This window comes from Podarcis raffonei, chromosome 1 (assembly GCF_027172205.1).
Source record: "Podarcis raffonei isolate rPodRaf1 chromosome 1, rPodRaf1.pri, whole genome shotgun sequence".
NCBI classification, from domain to species: Eukaryota; Metazoa; Chordata; class Lepidosauria; order Squamata; family Lacertidae; genus Podarcis; species Podarcis raffonei.
The window spans coordinates 52,441,161-52,461,185 of NC_070602.1; the positions used below are offsets into that span (position 1 = coordinate 52,441,161).

A 20,025-nucleotide genomic window follows, 5' to 3' on the forward strand; every position below is an offset into this window, starting at 1 on the left:
CTCTGTCCAGCTACCCTCTGCTGCTCTCCATCCTAACCTCAACCCATTTTTCCAGTTTCTTACAGCCATACATGGAATAATTCAACTTCTGGCCTAAAGTCTTCATATTTGGAAAATCTTTGTAAATTATGCCTACCATAGTTATTTTGAAGACATAAAATGTTCTCTTGGCTGAAAGCTATGCAAATTCTGACTACATAGCAAGTTTCAATTCTTTTAATCAAAATGAGGACATGGCAAGTAAAATTGTTTAGGAAGTTTTCTTCAGCAGAGACTGTTTCAAGATAAAAGACTTTGCAGGTTCGTACTATGCCTGGGCAGAAACTGTGCACATTTCCCAGGTAGGTAGCTGATTCTACTGGAATTAAGTAGAGCAACATGAGGACATTAGTCATTTACAGACCTGCCAAGCCTCACACTGAGGCCTGACACTTACTATTTGCATCACTCCACCCTCCCCACCCTTCCCATTCTCCACGCTGTGATCAAACAGCCATGAGAAAGCTAATTCATCACTTTGACCAGAAGAGTCCATGCAGAAGGAGTTCTGGCAAGGCTGCTACAAGCCACGTTAGGGGCAGGGGGAGAACACACACATGGGATAAGTTCCACAGGAATTTGGCAGCTGAAGAACAGGGAAAGAGAACTGGATTCGTTTCAGGGGGGGAGGGGGGAGAAAACACAAGAGGAGATTCCGAAGTCTCCAGACTTTCACATTTCACATTTGGCAGTCTGTTTCAGCAACCGATAAGTCTGGAAATAGGTTAACCAGAAACAAAGGCCAGCTGGGTGGCCTCTTTCAGTTGCTGAGTTGTCTTTACATTCCAAGCTCACATCGTGGAGAAGATGTATGCGAACTTAGAACATCATGGAGAACACACAAAATCCACGGGACTCCAGGTAGTAGCTGGCCTTTATGAGAAACTTGAAGATGCAAGCCACTATTCAAGGGCTCACTCAAAACCTTTACATCCTCTGCCCCATTACTTTGAACTGGTCCCTGGCTTAGTCAACAAGAGAGCTCTATGAGGATCTAGATTTCTCAGCTCCTTTTGCAGTTCGTCTCAAAATAAGCCAAAATGGGTAGCAGGTCAAAGCCTCTGCTGGAGAGAGCAAGAGTCTAATTGCACTGAAGTTCAAGAGTCCAGAATCTGCTTTCTTCTGCTCCACCATTCATAGTCAAGTGGCATAGAGGTGCCTTCAGTATTATCCCTTATTTGGAGCTCCAAACTATGGAATAGGAGGAGCACTTGAGTCCTACAAGGGAAGAGCTGCCATCCAGTAGATGGCAAAGGGAAAGCATGGAATGCCTGGAGACTTCCTGGAGAAATAGACTTTCCATCCTCTAGCTCAAACTTTCTCAACCTTGGGTCCCTATATGTTGTAGGACTACAACTCCCATCATTCCTAGTGATGATGGAAGTTGTAGTTCAAGAACATCTGGAGACCAAAGGTTGAGAAAGGCTGATCTAGCTCAAGATGCAGAAGGAAAAGGTTTGTACTGCCTTAAGAATGGTTTTGTGCTTAGGAAAACAAAAAGAATGCATTGATGATACCAATTTGAAAGTGTCTGGAGAAATGAGCACAAGGAAACATTGAGCCTGTGCTCTGTGGCAGGGCAGTGGGAAGCAGAGAAGGGTCTTCAATGCAATCCTTGACTATGTAGTCAGCAGGTTATGTTTTTATTTTATTTATTTAAACAATTTATATGATGCTTAATTAAGATGCATATCAAAGTGGTTTACAAGGATATGCACTCTCTAGGAAACAAAAACATAGAGGGTTTATTCCAAGTTTATTCCAAATCAGATTAACCACCCTAACTCTGTAAAAAAAAACAAAAAAACAACGGGATCTTTACACAATAACATTTAATCTCTACAAACATAAAAGGATGGCCAACATGCATTGTAAGGCAACAGAGGAGTCACATCTTAAGTGATTCTCAGCTACACAACAGGAATTTCAAGCATATGTGGCTTATTACCTGCTTGACAGGTTCTGCACCACCATTCCTTAAAGACATAGTAAGAACCTAACAGCCCTGCTGAATCAAGCCAAATGCCCATGGGTCCAGCATCCTGTTCTCACAATGGCCAGCCAGATTCCTATGAGAAGCCTGCAAGCAGAATTTCAGTGCAACAGCACTCTTCCCACTTGTGATTGCCAGTAACCAGCAATCAAAAGCATAGGGGCTCTGACAATAGGGGCACAACACAGCCATCTTCACTAGCAGTCACTGACATCCTTATCCTCCATGAATCTATCTGGTCTTCTTTAAAGCCATCCAAGTTGGTGGCTTCCACTACCACTTGTGTAAACAAAATCCATAATTTAACTAAGTACTCTGTGAAATACTTCCGTTTTGTCTGTTCTGAACCTTCCAATATTCAGCTTTATTGGACAGACCCAAGTTCTGGTATTACAGTGGGGGGGGGGGACTTCCCCCTGACCACATCTTATGGGCCTTTTCGCTAATCCAAAAAGCACCATATGTGATAACCTTTCCTCATAGGGAACTTGCTCCTACCCCGTGATCATTCTGGTTCCCCCATGTTGACCACTTTCCAGCTCTATAATAACCTTTTGGTGGCAGTGCAACCAGTGCTGTACACAGCATTCCTAGTGTGGCCTCACTACCGGTTTGAATAATGATCCAAAGGGGATGGGCAAGGTTAATATTGCACCTGAATTAATCACTGGGGTTTCTGCATCAAAGGGATTGCCTAAATCTATGCAGTTGTGTTAACTACACAACTTTAGAAACCTCTGTCTTTAGAGACTCTTGCAATCTGCACTAAGAGATTTTCCCTTTTTGTTGAAGCAAGAAACATATATCCGCAGGAAGCATGGGGCCCAAATCAGAAGCCCCTTTCCCCAAATTTATACATCATTTGCCAGAGACTTCAGAATTTGCTGTGCATAAATTACTATCAAGAGACTGGAATCAAGCATGGAATTAAAGCACATAAGATTGTTTGACACAGAGGGTGAAATCAAATTCTGCCCCTACATTGATAGAAGGGCTTTTTAACTAGCAGAAGCATCCACTAAAGGGAGACAAGGGGATGCAATTTTTGCCAATTTCCCCTCATCACAGCAGACCCTGAATCAGCTCCAGAAAGTTGGAGGTTTCGTTTCACATGACAACCTTCCACTTCCACTAGTGGGGCACCTCTGCTGGATCATTGGTCTGCCTGTGAATGCAAGGGGACTAATTGGATCACACCTGGAAGGTTTCTGCAAAAAGCTTCAGGAAGATGTAGCTACTGCAAGAAAATGTAACAAGCCATGAAGGAGCATGAAAGGCTATTTATTTGGAAATGCTTTCTACAGTCCACCCTCAGGATCAGCCCAAGATGTTTTGCCATTATGGTGGCAGTATAATAAAGTCATTCTGCAAAATGGTTGGGTATCAGCAAGCAAATTGAAGATTAAACTATGTTTAATTTGACTATTCTCACACCATATTCATCCATATTGTCCCAGTGTAGCTCTGGTATTAAGCTGCCTAGCTGTGAGATTCCCCAGGAGCTTTATATAAAGGGAAAGCATATTAAGTGTAGCAAGTAATCCAATTTACCTTGTGATAAGACAGACCTATAAGCAATTTTTCAGGCAGAAAGCAGCCGGAGTCAAACTCCTGAACACCACATTCAATGTTTGCACTGCCCTGTCACTTTTTGGCTTTCACCCAAAGTTAAAAATACAACTCCCGCGGTCCCTAGTGTCGGCAGAGACAGGGCCAAAGCTGTTGCTCCACAGGGCTTGAGTGATGCATTCACCTTTGCCAATGTTTGCTCTAGGACACAAACTTTAATGGCTTACCTAGAGGGTTTGCTGCTGCCATTTAACATACCATAAGGGGACAGCTTTCTTGTAAACACTACTGAAAACACACATTAAAAGGGCAGTTAACTACCCCCTGCACATGAACAGAAAGTCACTGCAGAAAACTCAACAGGCTTGCCCTTGTTAATTTTCATGAACATTTGGTTTCCTAATGTGTATTAAGACTTAAAACAAAGGAAACAAAATGGGGAGGTAAAAAAAAATCGAAACAAGGAGTGTAGCTGGAAAGGAGGTTAAAATGAGTCTTCATGAGTCTTCTTTGCCTTTGAGCATTTTGTGAGCACTGAGACCTGATCTCATAAAGGACCACAAACGTGAACACTTTAGGTCCAATACTGGCAGGCGCAATCTGCACCAACACTGCTAAAATCTGCCGCAGCACAGAGTTTGCCTTCCCTTACTCCTGATTTCTCCATAGCATCATTTTAAAAGCTAAAGGGGATGGAAAGGAGACTGAAGCAAAGCTCACATATTTGAGATTTAAAGTTCTTATATATATATATATATTTGCCTTCAATCCTCTTTCACACTAGTTTCTCTGAGTACACAAACTTTCCCCCTCCAGGAATTACCGTTTTGCCGTGTGAATAGCTGGAGCCCTTTGACTCCCCCGCCCCCCCCCCCCTCCGTCATGCACGAATTAACAGCCACCTCAACTCCAGGCTGCATCCTGCACTATTGTTATGAAGGCAGAAGCTGCTTTTGTGATCCCCAAAGGACAGAGGCTTGCTTTCAGAGGGCTGGATCTGCCTGGACAGGGTCTCGGCATTTCCTAGCTGCTGTTCCTTTGTTCTTCACCCACTCTGCCTCACACCACAATTGTTCTCAGCAACTCCAATTCTTCTCTGCTTCTCAGATTCCCAGAGTTTCCATTCAAGGCCTGTTTCTCAGGGTCTTAATGGCAATAGCAGAACCAGGAAAGAAGAAGGGTGCAGAGCTGCAAAACACCACAGCTTGCATCTTAAGTGGGGTGGGGCGGGTGGGGGTGGGCGCTCATTCTGCAGCCTGCCGTCGAGTTCTGCGCCAGCACCGCTTCCAGGAACAGCGCTAGAAATGACAGGCGAAAAATGCAACCCAAGATCCCGGCCAAGAGGAACATTATTATTACAAAGAAAAGGACATTTATTTTATTCAATGCCTGAAGAAAAAGGGAAGGCTTTCTAGCAGGATTTGAATGAGACCATTAACAGAAGGGAATTCTCAAAAGCAAGATTGTTGCCATTTGCAAAGATCCCACCTCTCCCTCTTGCACATTCTAGGATATTAGCCAGAAGGATGGGCCGGGTTGTTTGAAGAGTGCAATGCTACTTCCTAAAAGCTCAAGCTGTAAACTTTAGGACAAATATAATCCCTTCCCCCTTTTAATGAAAGCTGTTATTGTCATTGTCTGAAAGGGGAAGAGAGGTTACTTGCCAAGGATTAAGTTGTCCTTCTAGATATCATGGAATCCTCTTTACTTATCCCTATCTAGGACGGTGCCTCAGTACAGTAAGGAAAAGGAAAAACCCCTTGGACTGAGCCAAGTGGAAAAGGCAGCCAGGGAGCGATTTACGAAGAAACACAGCCATTTGAAAGGCATTGAGACAGATTCCACAATTCCACTTAAAATGCTTTTGAGACTCTCCCCCACTGTTGGTGCACATGCCAAAGAGAGAGAGAGAAATGCAGGTTTGAATGCAGATTAAATTCCTGTGCATTTGATTTTTTTTTAATCCACCGGATGGCCATGCCAAAAGGGGGCTTTACAATCCCCTTTCAGTCTTTCTGGATTTGCAACGCTTGCGAACAACACTGAAGAGCATTTTCAGTGTTCTACTCTGTTTACTCCTCTTCGCCCTGCATGTAAGTGTACTTTGGAGCGGGAGGGGTGGAATGGAGAGAAGAAACATGGCCAGTTTCACCAATAATGGGAAAACTAGGGGTCGCTTTTGAAAAGACTATGTCAATGCATCAGCACTGGTGTGTGCATAGACACAGGGAGAGAGAAGTGGCCAACCTTTGCACTAACCTGATCCACTTCACTGCAGAGCCAAGTGGGACAGATGAAGGAAACTGTGGCAGAGTGAGCTAGGATACCTGTGGATAGGATAACTAGGTTGGTTATTTATTTATTTGTTATTAAATTTCTATACCACCCTTTAACTGAGGATCACAGGGCAGCAATATAAAAACATAAAAATACATCACCTAGTTTTTGTTTGTTTAATATTCCGCCCTATACCCAGAGGTCTCAGGGTGGCTCACAGAATTAATGGTTTAAAAATATACCGTATGTGCAATATATATGCATGTGCTATTTCAGCCCAGCTTCCATTTTCAATTTTGATCATCAGCACAACAGAGTGGGCAGTGCTTTGTGTAGGAAAACATGCATGTTAAAAATTGGCTTGAAGCGTGTTGCTAGCTGTTAATCAGGGCTGATTCAACATCCAGAAAAGGAGAGCTGGCTCCTTCAACCCAACTCAGAAGCTTCTGGCAAGGCATATACTGTAAAGCTTTAGACTTGAATGCCAATACGTCCTCCAACCTCAGTGAGAGGCTCACAACAAACTTTAGATCCAGTTCAACAGGGGTCAGGGAAGAAATTACCTTTTTGCCAGAGGGCAGGGTACAATAACGTCAACAAGCTCTGAAGAAGATATTCAGTGCACAAGTACAAGGGAAAGTTAAGGGCTGGGCTCATCATTTTACCCACACCCAGAGAATTGCCTGCCAGATTTATAATTAGTTAGGTCGAAGGGATCATTCACGGGCTCTAGAGATAGATATAAGACTACAGGCATTCAGGTGCATTTATGTTTAGATGAACAAGCAAGGAAGTCTTGGAGAATATGCTTCTTCCATGGATGCACAAAAGTCCATCTATCCATACCCCTTATAAGTGTCTTGAACATCCCAACAACCCATACAGAAAGCAAGACACTCCAGAAGTCACACTTAGAATGGGGACCCCATCACAACGCCCCCCCCAGTGCCAGTCTCAGAGCATTTGTTGCCAACAAATGACAGGCACTGCTAACTTTGGTTCTGGGACGTTACAAACGAGAAAGTGGTAAGATAGGTATCTTCATATTTATTCCTTTGTTAAATTTGCATCATGTTCTTCTGTCAAATGTTCCTCATGGGACAAGTTCCATTTTTAACCCGTGTATTCTTGTTCTCTGAACTTCATTAAAGCTATTTCATATCCACAGCGGTTGACTTCTCCCTGCTTAAGTTCACACACACAGAGACCCCATGTACAGTGGTACCTCGGATGTCAAACGGAATCTGTTCCGGAAGTCCGTTCGACTTCCAAAACATTTGGAAACCAAGGCACGGCTTCCGATTGGCTGCAGGAAGCTCCTGCAACCAATCAGAAGTCGTGTCAGACGTTTGGGTTCCAAATAACATTTGCAAACTGGAACACTCACTTCCAGATTTGTGGCGTTCGGGAGCCAAAACATTTGAGTCGCAAGGCGTTCGTCAACCAAGGTACAACTGTACTTTGTAGTTTAGAGTTCCATCCAGCAGACAGTGTGGCAGAGGACCAACAACGTAGCAGGAATAGCATCACCCAGGGTGCTGTGGTCAGGTGGGAGGATTAATGAGAGCAATTGTTACAGGCAACACGTCTATAGCCCAATCCTATTTACTTACTAACGGCATTTACTGCCTTTCTGCCAGGGCATTCTGGGCAGTTTACTATTTAAGCTCAAGCCAAAACAAGTAAACACACAAGGCAAAACAGAACACATTCCAGATGAGTGCTGGTCTCCTCAGAAGCAGGCTGCACAAGCTCCCTGGCTCAGGTCTTCCCCTCTAAGTACAAAAAGGAACGTGTGATACTTAACTGCAGCTATGAGCAAACTGAAGTTTCTAATTGTTCAAAGACAGAGGAAGGAAATAATTTGGCCATAGAGTGATCGGCACACACCTTTACTATCATGGTAACTGGCCAGTAGAAACAGTATCATGGTGGGCGCTTTGTCTCGCTGTGGGTGGCTAACCTGCAGCACTCCAGATGTAAGAGGCCAACTCCCATCCACACTGGCCATGCTGTATGGGGCCGAAGGGAGCTTTGGGGCACGACCCTGATCATACTACATGCAGCTGAACCTAACCCTTTTCAGCCAGCATGTTCGGTTCAGTCAAACGAAGTGGTCTGAGTGAAGACTGGGACAAGAACATGTGATTTGAGCAGGCTTGCATTAGGAGATGTAGGTATGAAATGGGCCCTATTAAAGACAGCAAGCTACTAGCTAGCCGGATATAGCAGTTTTATAACATTCCAAGTGTTGAATTTAACGCAGGCAAAGGTTACCTTGAACAGCAGTAATATAAGAGCATTGTGCAACACATTTGTTGTTAAAACAGCATGTTGTAATACCAATGAAACTATATTCACAGCTGCATCAATTTTCACCCATGATATATTTTTTTTCCAGAGTAAGAAGGGGACTTTGGGGAGCACAAAAAATACCACCTCTGTGTAATCCATGTTTTGTACTTTTAAACAGCTGAAGTTAATAAATGCCCCTTTTTAGCTTTCAGCTTTGGTAATGCTAAACATCCAATCAGTTCTTCAGATTTTGCTATAGGATATCACCAGTGCAAATAAATTGCCTATACTAGGAATTTGTGGGTGGGGAAAGAACACTTTGGTATTCGAGTCAATGCTCCTAGCCCTTGCCACTGAGCAATGGGGGACACACCAAAACAAGAAAGAAGATATAAGCTCAATTGCAGTGGTTCATTGCAAAGGCATACTCCCACCCAGGGAACACTCTGCACCCCTTTGAAACATGGAGGAGGGGAGGTTTTTTGGAGCTCAAACCAGTCTATAAAGATCTCTCAGCCAAGCAAGCCTTCCTCCCCTCAGTTCTAGTATTAATTAGCTGCTGGCTGCCACTGTTCCAACCCCAGACTCAATGCCCAGAGCACCACCACTGTTCTGCCTCACAACTGATGGCACTATAAGGATGCCTGCTTGAGACTTTGCCAGAAATCCCCACTCTCAGAAACACTCATCACCCCATGAAAGTGGAACAAGTGCCTTGAGGAGCTGCTATATTCAGAATTTGTTTCCTTAAGATGAGATGGCTATGAAACGGGCAACTGAACTTGCACATTAAGAGAGACGTTTTGAAAAGGATGGAGCAAATTTAGTCTATAGCCAACATTACAAGGTTGTGAAATACAGTCGTACCTTGGTTTTGAACAGCTTAGTTCTTGGACGTTTTGGCCCCCGAATGCCGCAAACCTGGAAGTGACTGTTCTGCTTTGCGAACTATTTTTTTGAACCCAAACGTCCAATGGGGATTCTGCAGCTTCCAATTGGCTGCAGGAGCTTCCTGCAGCCAATCAGAAGCTGCACCTTGGTTTCCGAACGTTTTTGAAGTCGAACGGACTTCCAAAACGGATTCTCTTCAACTTCCGAAGTACGACGGTATATAGTGCAGACAAATGAGTATTGCATTCTCCATAACGTAATGTTTGACACCAGACAATTTTCCTGATGACAGGTCAGGGAGTGGGGAGAAAAAAATGGCAGGACTATTCGGAGGCCTGAGGCATGCTTTCCCTTTCTTCATGCAGCCCTATATGTGTGGAAGGAAAGAAGCAAGAAAGGGAAGAGAGGGAGAGACAGAGGAAAAGGAAAGCTATATTATGATGGTGCCAAAACAGCACAATATAGAATACTATACACGCACCCATATGCAACACTATACAATAATGCTGTATATTGAATGTATGGTATATATACAATATGTATAGCATTATAGCGCACATGTGTGTGTGTACCAAAATGGCTTCCCAGAAATTATCCATTCCATTTTTAGGAAGCAAAATTGGGGAGGGAGAGGCATATCTTCCAAATAGTCTCTGGGGTGTGGGGGGGTGGAATTCTCCAACAGATTTGGGGTGGCAGGGGAAAAAAGACAAATTCTAAGAAATTCTTGCAAACCATTTAGCTTAATTTTAATATTGAATTAAAATACATTGTTAATTCATACTGGTGAATGCAGGAAGCAAAGGGCTAAAGCAAAGAATGGAAGGCATAGGGGACATTGCATTCTTCAGCAGTTTCAAAGAAGCCCAAAAGAAAACCCATATGCTAAATAGTGCAGGAGGAAAATCTCTCCCTCCCTGTTTCTGCCCCACTGCTCACTCTCAGAGAGCTCCCGTCTGCTAATGATCTACACAACTTAGTCTAGGCAGAATGAGGTTTCCTATGCTGGCCAATTCTTTTTCCAGCATTTTCCCTTTTCCAGCCTTCTCCCACCCCCATCTTCTGCACCCCACTCCTCTGTTTTGGAGGAGAGGGGTGCAAAATCTGGAATTTAATCATTATAGTGGTGACCCTACCTTGAGACATCAGAGTTGTCTCACAATGTTGTCTGACTTAAGTGTCTCTGCTAAAATCAACATTAGCAACATAGCTCACTACAGTTCCTCACTGCTGCTGCTTTAACTCTCATTTGGAAAATATTTACAAGCTAGCCAAAATATCTGGGAGTTATTAGACAATTAGCAGGGGCTAAAATGGTTCCTTACTGTTCCCCTGCAGGGGAAGAGGGAAGTTTTGCACAGCCAACTGTCTTTCACACATGCATCTTTTAATTATTGCCATATGAAGCTCCCTTTCCTGCACGCGGCAAGTGCTGAAGCTTTCCATAACAGGACTTTAACACTATTTCACCCACAGCCCCAACTACCATACTAGTAATTATGGACAAAGAAAACAACCCAAGATTCCTAAATGAGCACATGCACAGGTGTTTCTCATCATCCATGGGCAAATCCTTCATCTGTTGATGCGTCTCTCATGATCTATTGCATTCTTCTCTTTAAAACTTATTCAGTAGGTGCTTTGGGCTTAAGTTAGCATTGCTGAATTCTGAAGTAATCCAAGTTGCTTAGACAAGTTCTTAACACAGCTCTGAACACTTGTACAGTGGTACCTCGGGTTACATATGCTTCAGGTTACATACGCTTCAGGTTGCAGACTCCGCTAACCCAGAAATAGTACCTCGGGTTAAGAACTTTGCTTCAGGATGAGAACAGAAATCGCACAGCAGCAGCGTGGCGGCAGCCGCAGACGGCCCCATTAGCTAAAGAGGTGCTTCAGGTTAAGAACAGTTTCAGGTTAAGAACGGCCCTCCGGAATGAATTAAGTACTTAACCCGAGGTACCACTGTATTTCCATTTAAGATCTATAGCCACAAAAACTCAAAAATTTTGCAGGTGGGAAGTGGACAGACTTCTGAATTCACTTCACCTTCCCATGAGTGGTTAGGCTTAAGGCTAGAACAAGGAAGAGATGGGTATGGAAGGGCTTGGAGATGTTAAATCTCAGAATACAGGCCCAGATAGCACACTCCCGCGTAAACGTATTTCAGCCAGCATGGTAACCAAAACATCTGAAAGACACAACTCCCACCATCCCTGACTAGTAGTCATGCTGGATGTTACTGGTGAGAGTTAAGAGTCCAAAACATGTGGAGGGCACCAGGTTGATGGGAAGGTTTAGGACCAGTCAGTGCAAGTTCTTGTAAACAAATGGTGAGATCAGGACACTGTTCCTGTAGACTTCAACACCTTTCCACATTGCCATGTAGGCACATGTGAATGGGGCATGCCATAGGAGCCAGCTCCATGGGGCCAAGGTCACTTTGGCCCCAATAAATATTTGAGGGGTCAGGCCCCCTCAAAGCTAGTGGGCATTGCCATTCAAATGGCGTGTGTGTGCTGTGTCATACAATCAATTATGTAGAGTGGGGCTTTCCTGGCCACCCACCAATATTTTATTCAAATTGGCACCCCCGGGTCATGCTATATCTCAACTCCTTCCTTGCTCCTTTGTATGTATGTATGCTAATTCTGCCTCTGCAAAAGCTGAATGATAATTCCGCAACTTCAACCATTTGCAGTTTACATGGTGTTTCAAATAAGGGTTGAGTTTTCTTGAAGCATATTATAGGAATGGCTACAGCCAACCACAAGACTGCTAAGCTGTTTTACAAAATGTTCATAGGAGACTGCAAGCAGGCATTAAACAGTCATACATGCAAGTGGTCCTCAGTTTACTCCCCAGCAGCTCCTGTTGAAAACAGGCCAGGAAGCAAGTGATAGGAATGACACCAGCCTGAAGAGCCAAGGCTTTAAACTCAATGGGAAAGGGCTGTAGCTCAGTGGCAGAGCACACGCCATGTGCGCCAAAGGAGCTGGGATTAAGCCTTGACATTTCCAGGTAGGGTTGGAAACACCCCCTTTCTGAAAACTTAAGAGAGCCACTGCTAGTCCATGTAGGCAGAACTAGGGCTGATGGAAGTTGTAGTCCAACAACATCTAGAAGGTTGGGAAAGGCTGACTCAAGTATGATTTATTATTATTGAAATAAGACAGGATCCAAATTAATTCTTTGTGTGTAAGCAGGAAGACTGGTCCCTGCTCCAAGCTGGTCACAATTTGCCTTTAAACAGGTGGTATGCAAAGAAAGGGGCAAGTGCTTAGAAATCATTTTAGTATCTTTAGATATGGAGGGCCTTTGCATCTCTAGGGATAAGGCTTCTTCCAGATCTACACAACAACCACCTTGCTCAAAATAAAATGTCCCCACCCCATGTCAATCCAACAGTTAAGCCAGAGAACTGAATACACAGGAAATGTTTATAGATTTTATTAGGTACGGCCTTGGCTGGCCTTCAGAGGGCTCAGCACACAATAGTCAGGGGAACAGCCAAAGTCAGCTTGAGCTCTGACCCTAAAGGGGCCGAGATGATCTCTCGCTTCATTCCCAGGATAGTTTTTCCATGTAGTGGAAGTTAGACCTTTACCATCCTTGAAACACAGGAATGGGAGAGGCAAAGAACACACACAGTTTGAGGAAACATTTAACTATTCTTCTGTGGAACGCTGCTAATGCAATGCAGGCAAACCTTTCCCAGCCTGGTGTCCTCTAGATGCTTTGAACTTCAATCAGTCCAAGCTAGCATGGACAATGGAAAAGTTGGTGGAATTTTTAGTACAACATCAAGGGCGCCATGCTGTGGAAAGAGGCATAAGCAGTTTTCCCCCCCATTGACAAGGTCCAGTTGGGCATCATAATCTAATACTGCACTGCACAACAGTCCTGTGGTTCTTCACTTGTCACCTCCTACAGTACAAATCTTTTTTTCTTTTTTTTTACCAGCTTACCCCAGCTGGTAAAAGATGAGAGAATTCTCATTCTATTTAAAGCAACACCTACTGGAAGAGAATGAACATTAAGCAGAACCTCTCCGTTGTGGTACTTCACTGTTTCTTTTCCAGGATCCCTTGACTGGAAGAAGGGACAGGGCACGCTGAAGAAGGTAAAGATGATATAATAAGGTCCATGAATCTTTCAACAATACAGAGAGAGGAATTGAGGCCACAGGCAGCAGCCTTGCTCACTCTTGGAATCAGAATGCCAATAACTGTGCTGAATCGACCAAGAAGGATGCCAGGGGTTCAGCTGGGACTTTGAAGCTTTGTAAAGACCTAATACTTGGCAGCAGTTAGGACCTATGCCAAATCTACTAAGGACTTGTTCACACAATTTCTCATACAGGTAATTTAGCTCACCATTGTTCGTAAGCAATGTTGTGAGATCTCAAACACTTTTGAGGTATGCAGACCCCCTCTCCTCCCCCCTAGATTTCCTTACACACAATAGGCATAAAGGTAAAGTACACAGTAGACGAATATAAAAACTTTCCAGAATCTCTCAGCTACCTTCATGTTAATGTGAACTCTTGAAGTTAGGCAGTTTATTATTCCCTCCCTTCTCTGGTCAAGTGTACATCGCAGACAAATCTGTGCCTGCATAGAGATCCAGGCTGCTGCAATGGGGGGAAGCAGAACTGGAGAGAACTCGCTTTCCATTTGATAGCATACAGCACTGCAGAAGTGCTAAGGATCTCTTTACTCAAAAACAGATGGGCTTAAACAAACTGCAGATTAAGTCACTTGGGATCTCTCTTGCATTTGGACACTGGATCAATTTGAGGCTACATTTAATATCAGTAAAGACACTGCAGCGTTATTTTTCACTTTTGTGCTACTTCCGGTTTTTTTTTATTTAAAAAATGCAGCAGCTTTGGAGTTCAAAATGCTGCAGAGTGCAGCTCCAATTCCTCCATTTAGGAGTAATATATTCTGCTGTAACAGAATGAAGCAATTTAAGCACTGTGTATGTGTGTCCAGTTTAGGTACACTGTATTCGGTGCAGATGTCTGGAGCTCCTCCTCAGTAAGATTACAGCAAATACTATAACTTTTATTTGACACATACATTGCAGGAAACACATTTCCATTTATTTCAGTGCAAACTGAAAATATTGACACTAGTATGCACAGTAGTGTGGGATGTTTCCAAAATAACTGGGTATCTCAATAGGAATGCTTGAGTAAATTAGGAGTGCTTATTCATGTAGTATTCCTCTTGCTAATGCAGAGTCCTGCATGCCATCAAAAACCAGGAGCCCATGCAGGCCACCTGAAACAGCAGGTTCACCAGGCAGCATCTAGTAACAGTTTCTGTGGTCTGGAAGTCTTGCATGTGCTTTTATAGTACAGTTCTGCCTTGCGTGATGTACATGCAGCAGTTACTTTCCTTGGAAGCATCCAGCACTGGCCAGTGCCCAAGTCTGTCCATAAAACAGCGCAGCCAGCCATTAGTTCCTGAAGTTTCCACTTCAGCTTTATGCTTCCGTGGCACGCTGGACCTCTCAGCCAAGAAGCACCCAAGACTACAAGAGCAACCATACGAGAGGCAGAGAAGATTCATCATCATCCAGTTCAAGCCACCACTACATTCATAGGAGATAATTCAGTCCCTGGCACCAGAGCATAGCAAGTAAAAAACATATGGAGATTTGAGTACAGCCACAAATGAAAGGCATGGGTTCACTGGAAGAGAAATATAAAACCTGGTATGTACAAGGGCTGGGGAAATTTAAAAAAAAAAAACACAAAAAACACATGATCCCACATATTAGGAGAATGTATGTAACCGAGCCAGAAAGTAAGATGTTCAGTGGACTTCAAGGGACCTGAACTGAAGAGGAGGAGCCCTGCCAGATCAGGCCAAAGACCCATCTAGTCCAGCATCCTTTGACCAGCCAGATGCCTTTAGGAAACTTAGTTTATATGGAGATGTTTCCTCTCATACAAGACACAGACTTCCATGCCCAAGTTTTACTCATCACATTCATGCCCCATCAAGACTGCTGTATGCCTCAAGCAGAGATCAGGATAGGATGAGGCATACTGAACTTCAGAAATTTCCTTGTGCAAGCAACCACCCTATATTATTAACCAGCATTCAAAAACATCAGTCTTCTTGACGGAAAAATCATTTGCCATCCTAAATCCATGTGAAGCACTTATAGAACAGGGGCAGGGTCCAAGGAGCATTTTTGGTTGTCTCCCCACTGCTATGTAGGCCAAATGTAACAGGTGGCCAGGTTGCGCACCTGTCAATCACCTGACATCACTATGACATCAGGTGATGCTGCACTTTGAAGCCCCAATTGTTAGGACTTTCAAGGATGTTTGAAAGCATTTTGCGGTTTGCAATGGGCTTTCAGACACCCACACAGCCCTGCTCCTGTTTCAGCCTCTGGGATTTTTTTTTTTTTAATTCCTTTTGGATGGACCAGCTGTCTGCAGGAGGATTCCCATGCACAGTCGGTCCTTCCAAAATGCAACCGCTTCCAAAATGAGCTGCTTTCGTTGGCTGTGTGTGCCAAGCTGGGTGCTATGCAAGCTGCTCCTTTCGACTCCTGGTTTTGGAAGTTGAAAGGGGCCGCTTCAAAGAGCAGCACAGAGAGGAAGAAGCAGTCTCCATTCAAGGAAAACTGCTTCCTCCTCCTTCAGCAAGGCACACTCCTCCTGGCCATCAGCTGAGGGGGAAGCAAGAGCATTCCTTGCCCCAACAAAGGAACAATTGGGAGCCCATTTCAAGCTACCCACTGAAGCCCTGCCATTATCAGGCAGGGCAAGATTAGCCCATAGTCCAGAGATTCCCTAGCCCTGCCTGAGAATTTCCTCAAGTATGCCAGTACCACAGTGTCCCAGTTCCCAAGCTACAGCACACATGGTACCATCTCAGAAGGAACTGGAAGGGTGATGTTTGCAAATCATGCTTGAACATCCAACCGACAGGTCAATTACTTTGGCCAGATCCATCCACAGCACAGTCACTTTGACATCCTCCACTGTAGAACCGAATAAGTCAAAATCACATCCTGGCAGCAGAGGGGCTCAGAAGCTCTCTCCTTCTCCGATACAATGGCAACACAGCAGAGCCGACATGCCCAGAATACAGCTCTGTGCTAAAGATTTGGCAGCGCATTGGAATGCAACAGCTGCAGTCGACACCAGAAAGGCTTCTCAACAGTTCACCTCTATTTACAATACACGTTTCTGATTACACTCCGAGAAACCCCAAGTTCCTTGGGTGAGTCATGCCTGCACACACATCCCTCCAAACACAAATGGCGCGCGCACACACACACACACCCCAAGCTAAGCACAACTGCCACAGGAGCTTGCTCTCAAGGGAGCCTATAGATGACCAAGGTATCGTTTTACAGATAACACAATCCATCACTGTGTCCACCCAACACCAGCAGCTCTGTCCATCTTAAGTGCCACATGTTGGCAGCCATTGCAAAAGGGGTGCTCTAACTGCTTCCAAGACAGTCTGAGTTGTCAACTTTTGCTCTCCAGCCTCTATCAATGAATCCCCAAAGTGACTATTTTTGAGATCACTTCCCTTGCAAAAAAAAAAAAAAGCCAACTCAAAAATTTCCATGAAGCCAGCTGTCACCCCAGTCATACTCCATGCCCACACCTAGTTCTTCCACTCTGAGGTCTAAGGACACCACCACTTCATGCTCATGCCTGACACACAGCTGCGTCACTGCTGCTCGCATCTCACATCAAGCTGGTGTCTTTTCATTCATCTCAGGAGTATGGCCATATATTGAACTTCTGCCTTCCAGCTAAAACACAACATTTGGGGGTATGCCATGCGGCAAGAGGTGCTTTCTAACAGCTGGACATGCCACCTTTTCAATCTTCTAGATTAACAGGGCAATTTCAGCCAGAATGCGACTCGGATCAAGAAAGGGGCTGTAGGACTGAAAAGAAACTCAGCCTGGCTTCATGTGGGCGGGGGACTCTGAACTTTGATTCCAGATAGGTGCTGGCTGCTCTGAAACCAGCTGACTTTAGACAAAAAAACACAGCCTTGAATTGGAAAGTCCCTTTCACTCTCAAGGGAAACATTTCCCAGCACGGCCTCAGTGAAAGGAGGAAGTCTTCACCTATTGAACTTCTACCTGCCGTTCAAACGAGCAGGAACTCTGCCAGAAATCAGTAGCAAATCTACCCACAACCCAGAGCTTTCCCCTCCCACTGCTTTATGCCCCCAGCAAACCTACCACTGCCAACAGGAAATGGAACAGAAAAGATTAATCATTAGCGTAGAATTAAGGGGAGGAAGGCAAAGGAGACTGGGGGGGGGGGATGAAGCGATCGTAGAGGCGGACGACTCCTGTTTTAATATTACTTCTCAAAGCTGGCTCTCCGCTGTGACGACGTGGCCCCTCTTCCCGCCCCCCGAATCAATAGCGCCAACCTTATCCTCAGGTGCCCACACAAAGCGGATCAACCCTTAATAACAACTCGACGCGGGAAGGAACCCCGTCACGTGGGAACCCCAGAGGGGCGATCAACCCAGTGGGATCGCCGTGTCCAAAAACTAATATTTCAAGAGGACGGTGGCGGGGGGAGGGAAGGGAATAACACTAAGGAGAAGTATCCCCAACAAGCAAAAGATCCGGAAGAGGGGGAAAGACGTTTCCTCCACCTAATAATGGAGGGAAAGGAGCAACGACCCTCCCCCGCCTCTCTCCTCCATGTAGCGCGTTAGCTACCCACCGCAGAGCAGCCCCCGCCCCGCACGCACACCCCTCTCACAGACTCCTGCAATTTGGTCGTAAAGGACCGCCAGGCAGGAGCCGAATCCCGATTACCTGCAACAGGAGACGTACAACAAGCGACGCGCAGCGCCTGCCCAGCCTCGCGTGCCGCGGAAAATGCGAGGCGATGTGGCTTCGGCGAGACTTGGCTTCTCTTCTCCGCCCCAGCTGCTTCCAGTCCTCCTGATCAGGAGGAGTCAGCGGCGGCGGCGGCGGCGGCAACGGCCAACCCCCTGGGGCAGCCCAGAGACGCCTCGCACACTTAACCCTCTGCTCGCCCGAGGGAAGCAGGCAGAAGCAGCAGCACCGCCCATCCTGCGAGGAAGGGAATTCTCCTTTCACCTTGGGCATCCCGGGCCTTCTGCAAGCTCCTGTGACAGCAAGGCTGGGGAGGTGGGTGGTGGGCTGGCTGGAATGAGGACTGAGAGCAGCATGCCAGCCGCACTGGCTCAGGCTGCCCAATTGCCTTTGCACAGGGAAGGCTGCCAGGTGCACCTCGCCGGGAATGTGCTTCTGCAGCCTCGGTGAGAGCGAGGCCGGAGGGGCCTGCGCGGAGCCTTGAGAGCAAGGGTGGCACCGTGCCATGCAGAGGAGCCAGGCTCCCCGATTCCTGCCGCAGGGTTGCCAAGTGCACCTTTCTGGGAAAGTGCTGACTAGTCAGAGCTGAGCACAAGGAGGGTGAGAACAAAGGAGCGCATAATAAGCACGCGGAAGGAAAGTCAGGATCTAGTATCGGGGTGTTCCTCAAGACACAGGGCGATTACCTGCAAGCTTGCTCGTCGCAGAAGGTGGAAAGCAAGCAGCACAACGAAGCCTCGGGGCAAGCTCAGGCAGGGAGCACGAGATGCGGGAAGCGAGGAGAACTCCCCACACGCACATGCAGGAGGGAAAATGAGTGGGCGAGGGACAGTGGAGACCAGCGGAGGCAGCAGTGGAAAAAGCCAAAATCACCCACATCTCCGCGCCAACGGAAAGGAAAATAAGCGAGGAAAGCCAAGTGGCACCCAAGACACATCGGAAGGAACTCCCCCCCCTAAAAAAACCAGTCAATCTGCAGCAGAATTTAGGGGTGGGGGTCAGCAAATCAGAAAGAGACAGAGAGACACACACACCCCAGCCCCAGCAGCACCCAACCCACAAAGAAACAGCATCGTGTGAGAATTGGAGCGCATCAAACACCAGTCCTGTACAAGGAGAAGTGCAAAGTCAGCGCCGGAGGCGGGGAACCAACAGCAAGCTTTTCGCAGAAACGAAAAGCAAAATTAAGCAAAGTAAAGAGAGAACGAATCCTCAAACAGCAGCAGTGGAACATGTTCAAACAAACAAACCCATATTGGGGATGATCTGTGCATTTGGGATCGGCATGTGAACAACCCCTGAGTGGAATCTGGCCCTCAGTGGGCTGTGAGAAAAAAGAAAGATCATTTATCACCTCACTTTCAGTGGCAAGGCCTCCACTCCCACGAAGTTCTTAGAATGAACACCCCTCACACTCCAAAATGAATCCAATTTTGGGTGTGTTCCCCACCCCAACAAGGTTTGCGAACGTTGCTGGGACACATAAAGGTAAAGGTAGGTCCAGTCCAGTCGTGACCGACTCTGGGGTTGCGGCGCTCATCTCGCTTCATTGGCTGAGGGACCCAGCGTACAGCTTCCGGGTCATGTGGCCAGCATGACTAAGCTGCTTCTGGCAAACCAGAGCAGTGCACAGAATGCCGTTTACCTTCCCGCCAGAGCGGTACCTATTTATCTACTTGCACTTTGACGTGCTTTCGAACTGCTAGGTTGGCAGGAGCAGGGACCGAGCAACGGGAGCTCACCCCGTCACAGGGATTCGAACTGCCAACCTTCTGATTGGCAAGTCCTAGGCTCTGTAGTTTAACCCACAGCGCCACCCATGTCCCTCGCTGGGACGCATACATACCCTCCAACATTTGTCTGATGAAAATAGGGACGTCCCATTCCATAATGATAATTTTACTATTTATACTCCACACATCTTACTGGGTTGCCCCAGCCACTCTGGGCAGCTTCCAAAATATATAATAACCTAATAAAACATTGAAAATACTTCCCTATACAGGATTGCCTCCAGATGGCTCTGGGGTTGGATAACTCCATACCCTCCAACATTTATCCAATGAATATAAGGACATCATAAGGAAAGGTGGGGCATTCCG

At 45.7% G+C, this 20,025-nt stretch overlaps 1 protein-coding gene across 4 annotated transcripts in view; it reads right to left on the reverse strand.

Moving 5' to 3' along the window:
• The window catches only part of CD82 (CD82 molecule), a 65,422-nt gene extending 46,977 nt beyond the window's left edge, over positions 1-18,445 (reverse strand). Inside the window, exons 1-2 of one of the 4 annotated variants that reach the window (XM_053387471.1) lie at positions 17,900-18,006; positions 5,861-5,928 (exon numbers count right to left, since the gene is read on the reverse strand). Coding sequence is in view for 2 of the 4 variants with exons in the window: in XM_053387456.1 (XP_053243431.1) it covers positions 17,900-18,430 (531 nt within the window). In the remaining 2 variants the exon portion in view is untranslated. Of the gene's footprint in view, positions 1-5,860; positions 5,929-13,084; positions 13,117-17,899 lie in introns of those variants that run through there. The other 3 variants (XM_053387456.1, XM_053387464.1, XM_053387460.1) reach the window with 3 other exon arrangements.
• Between the last annotated feature and the right edge of the window lie 1,580 nt (positions 18,446-20,025).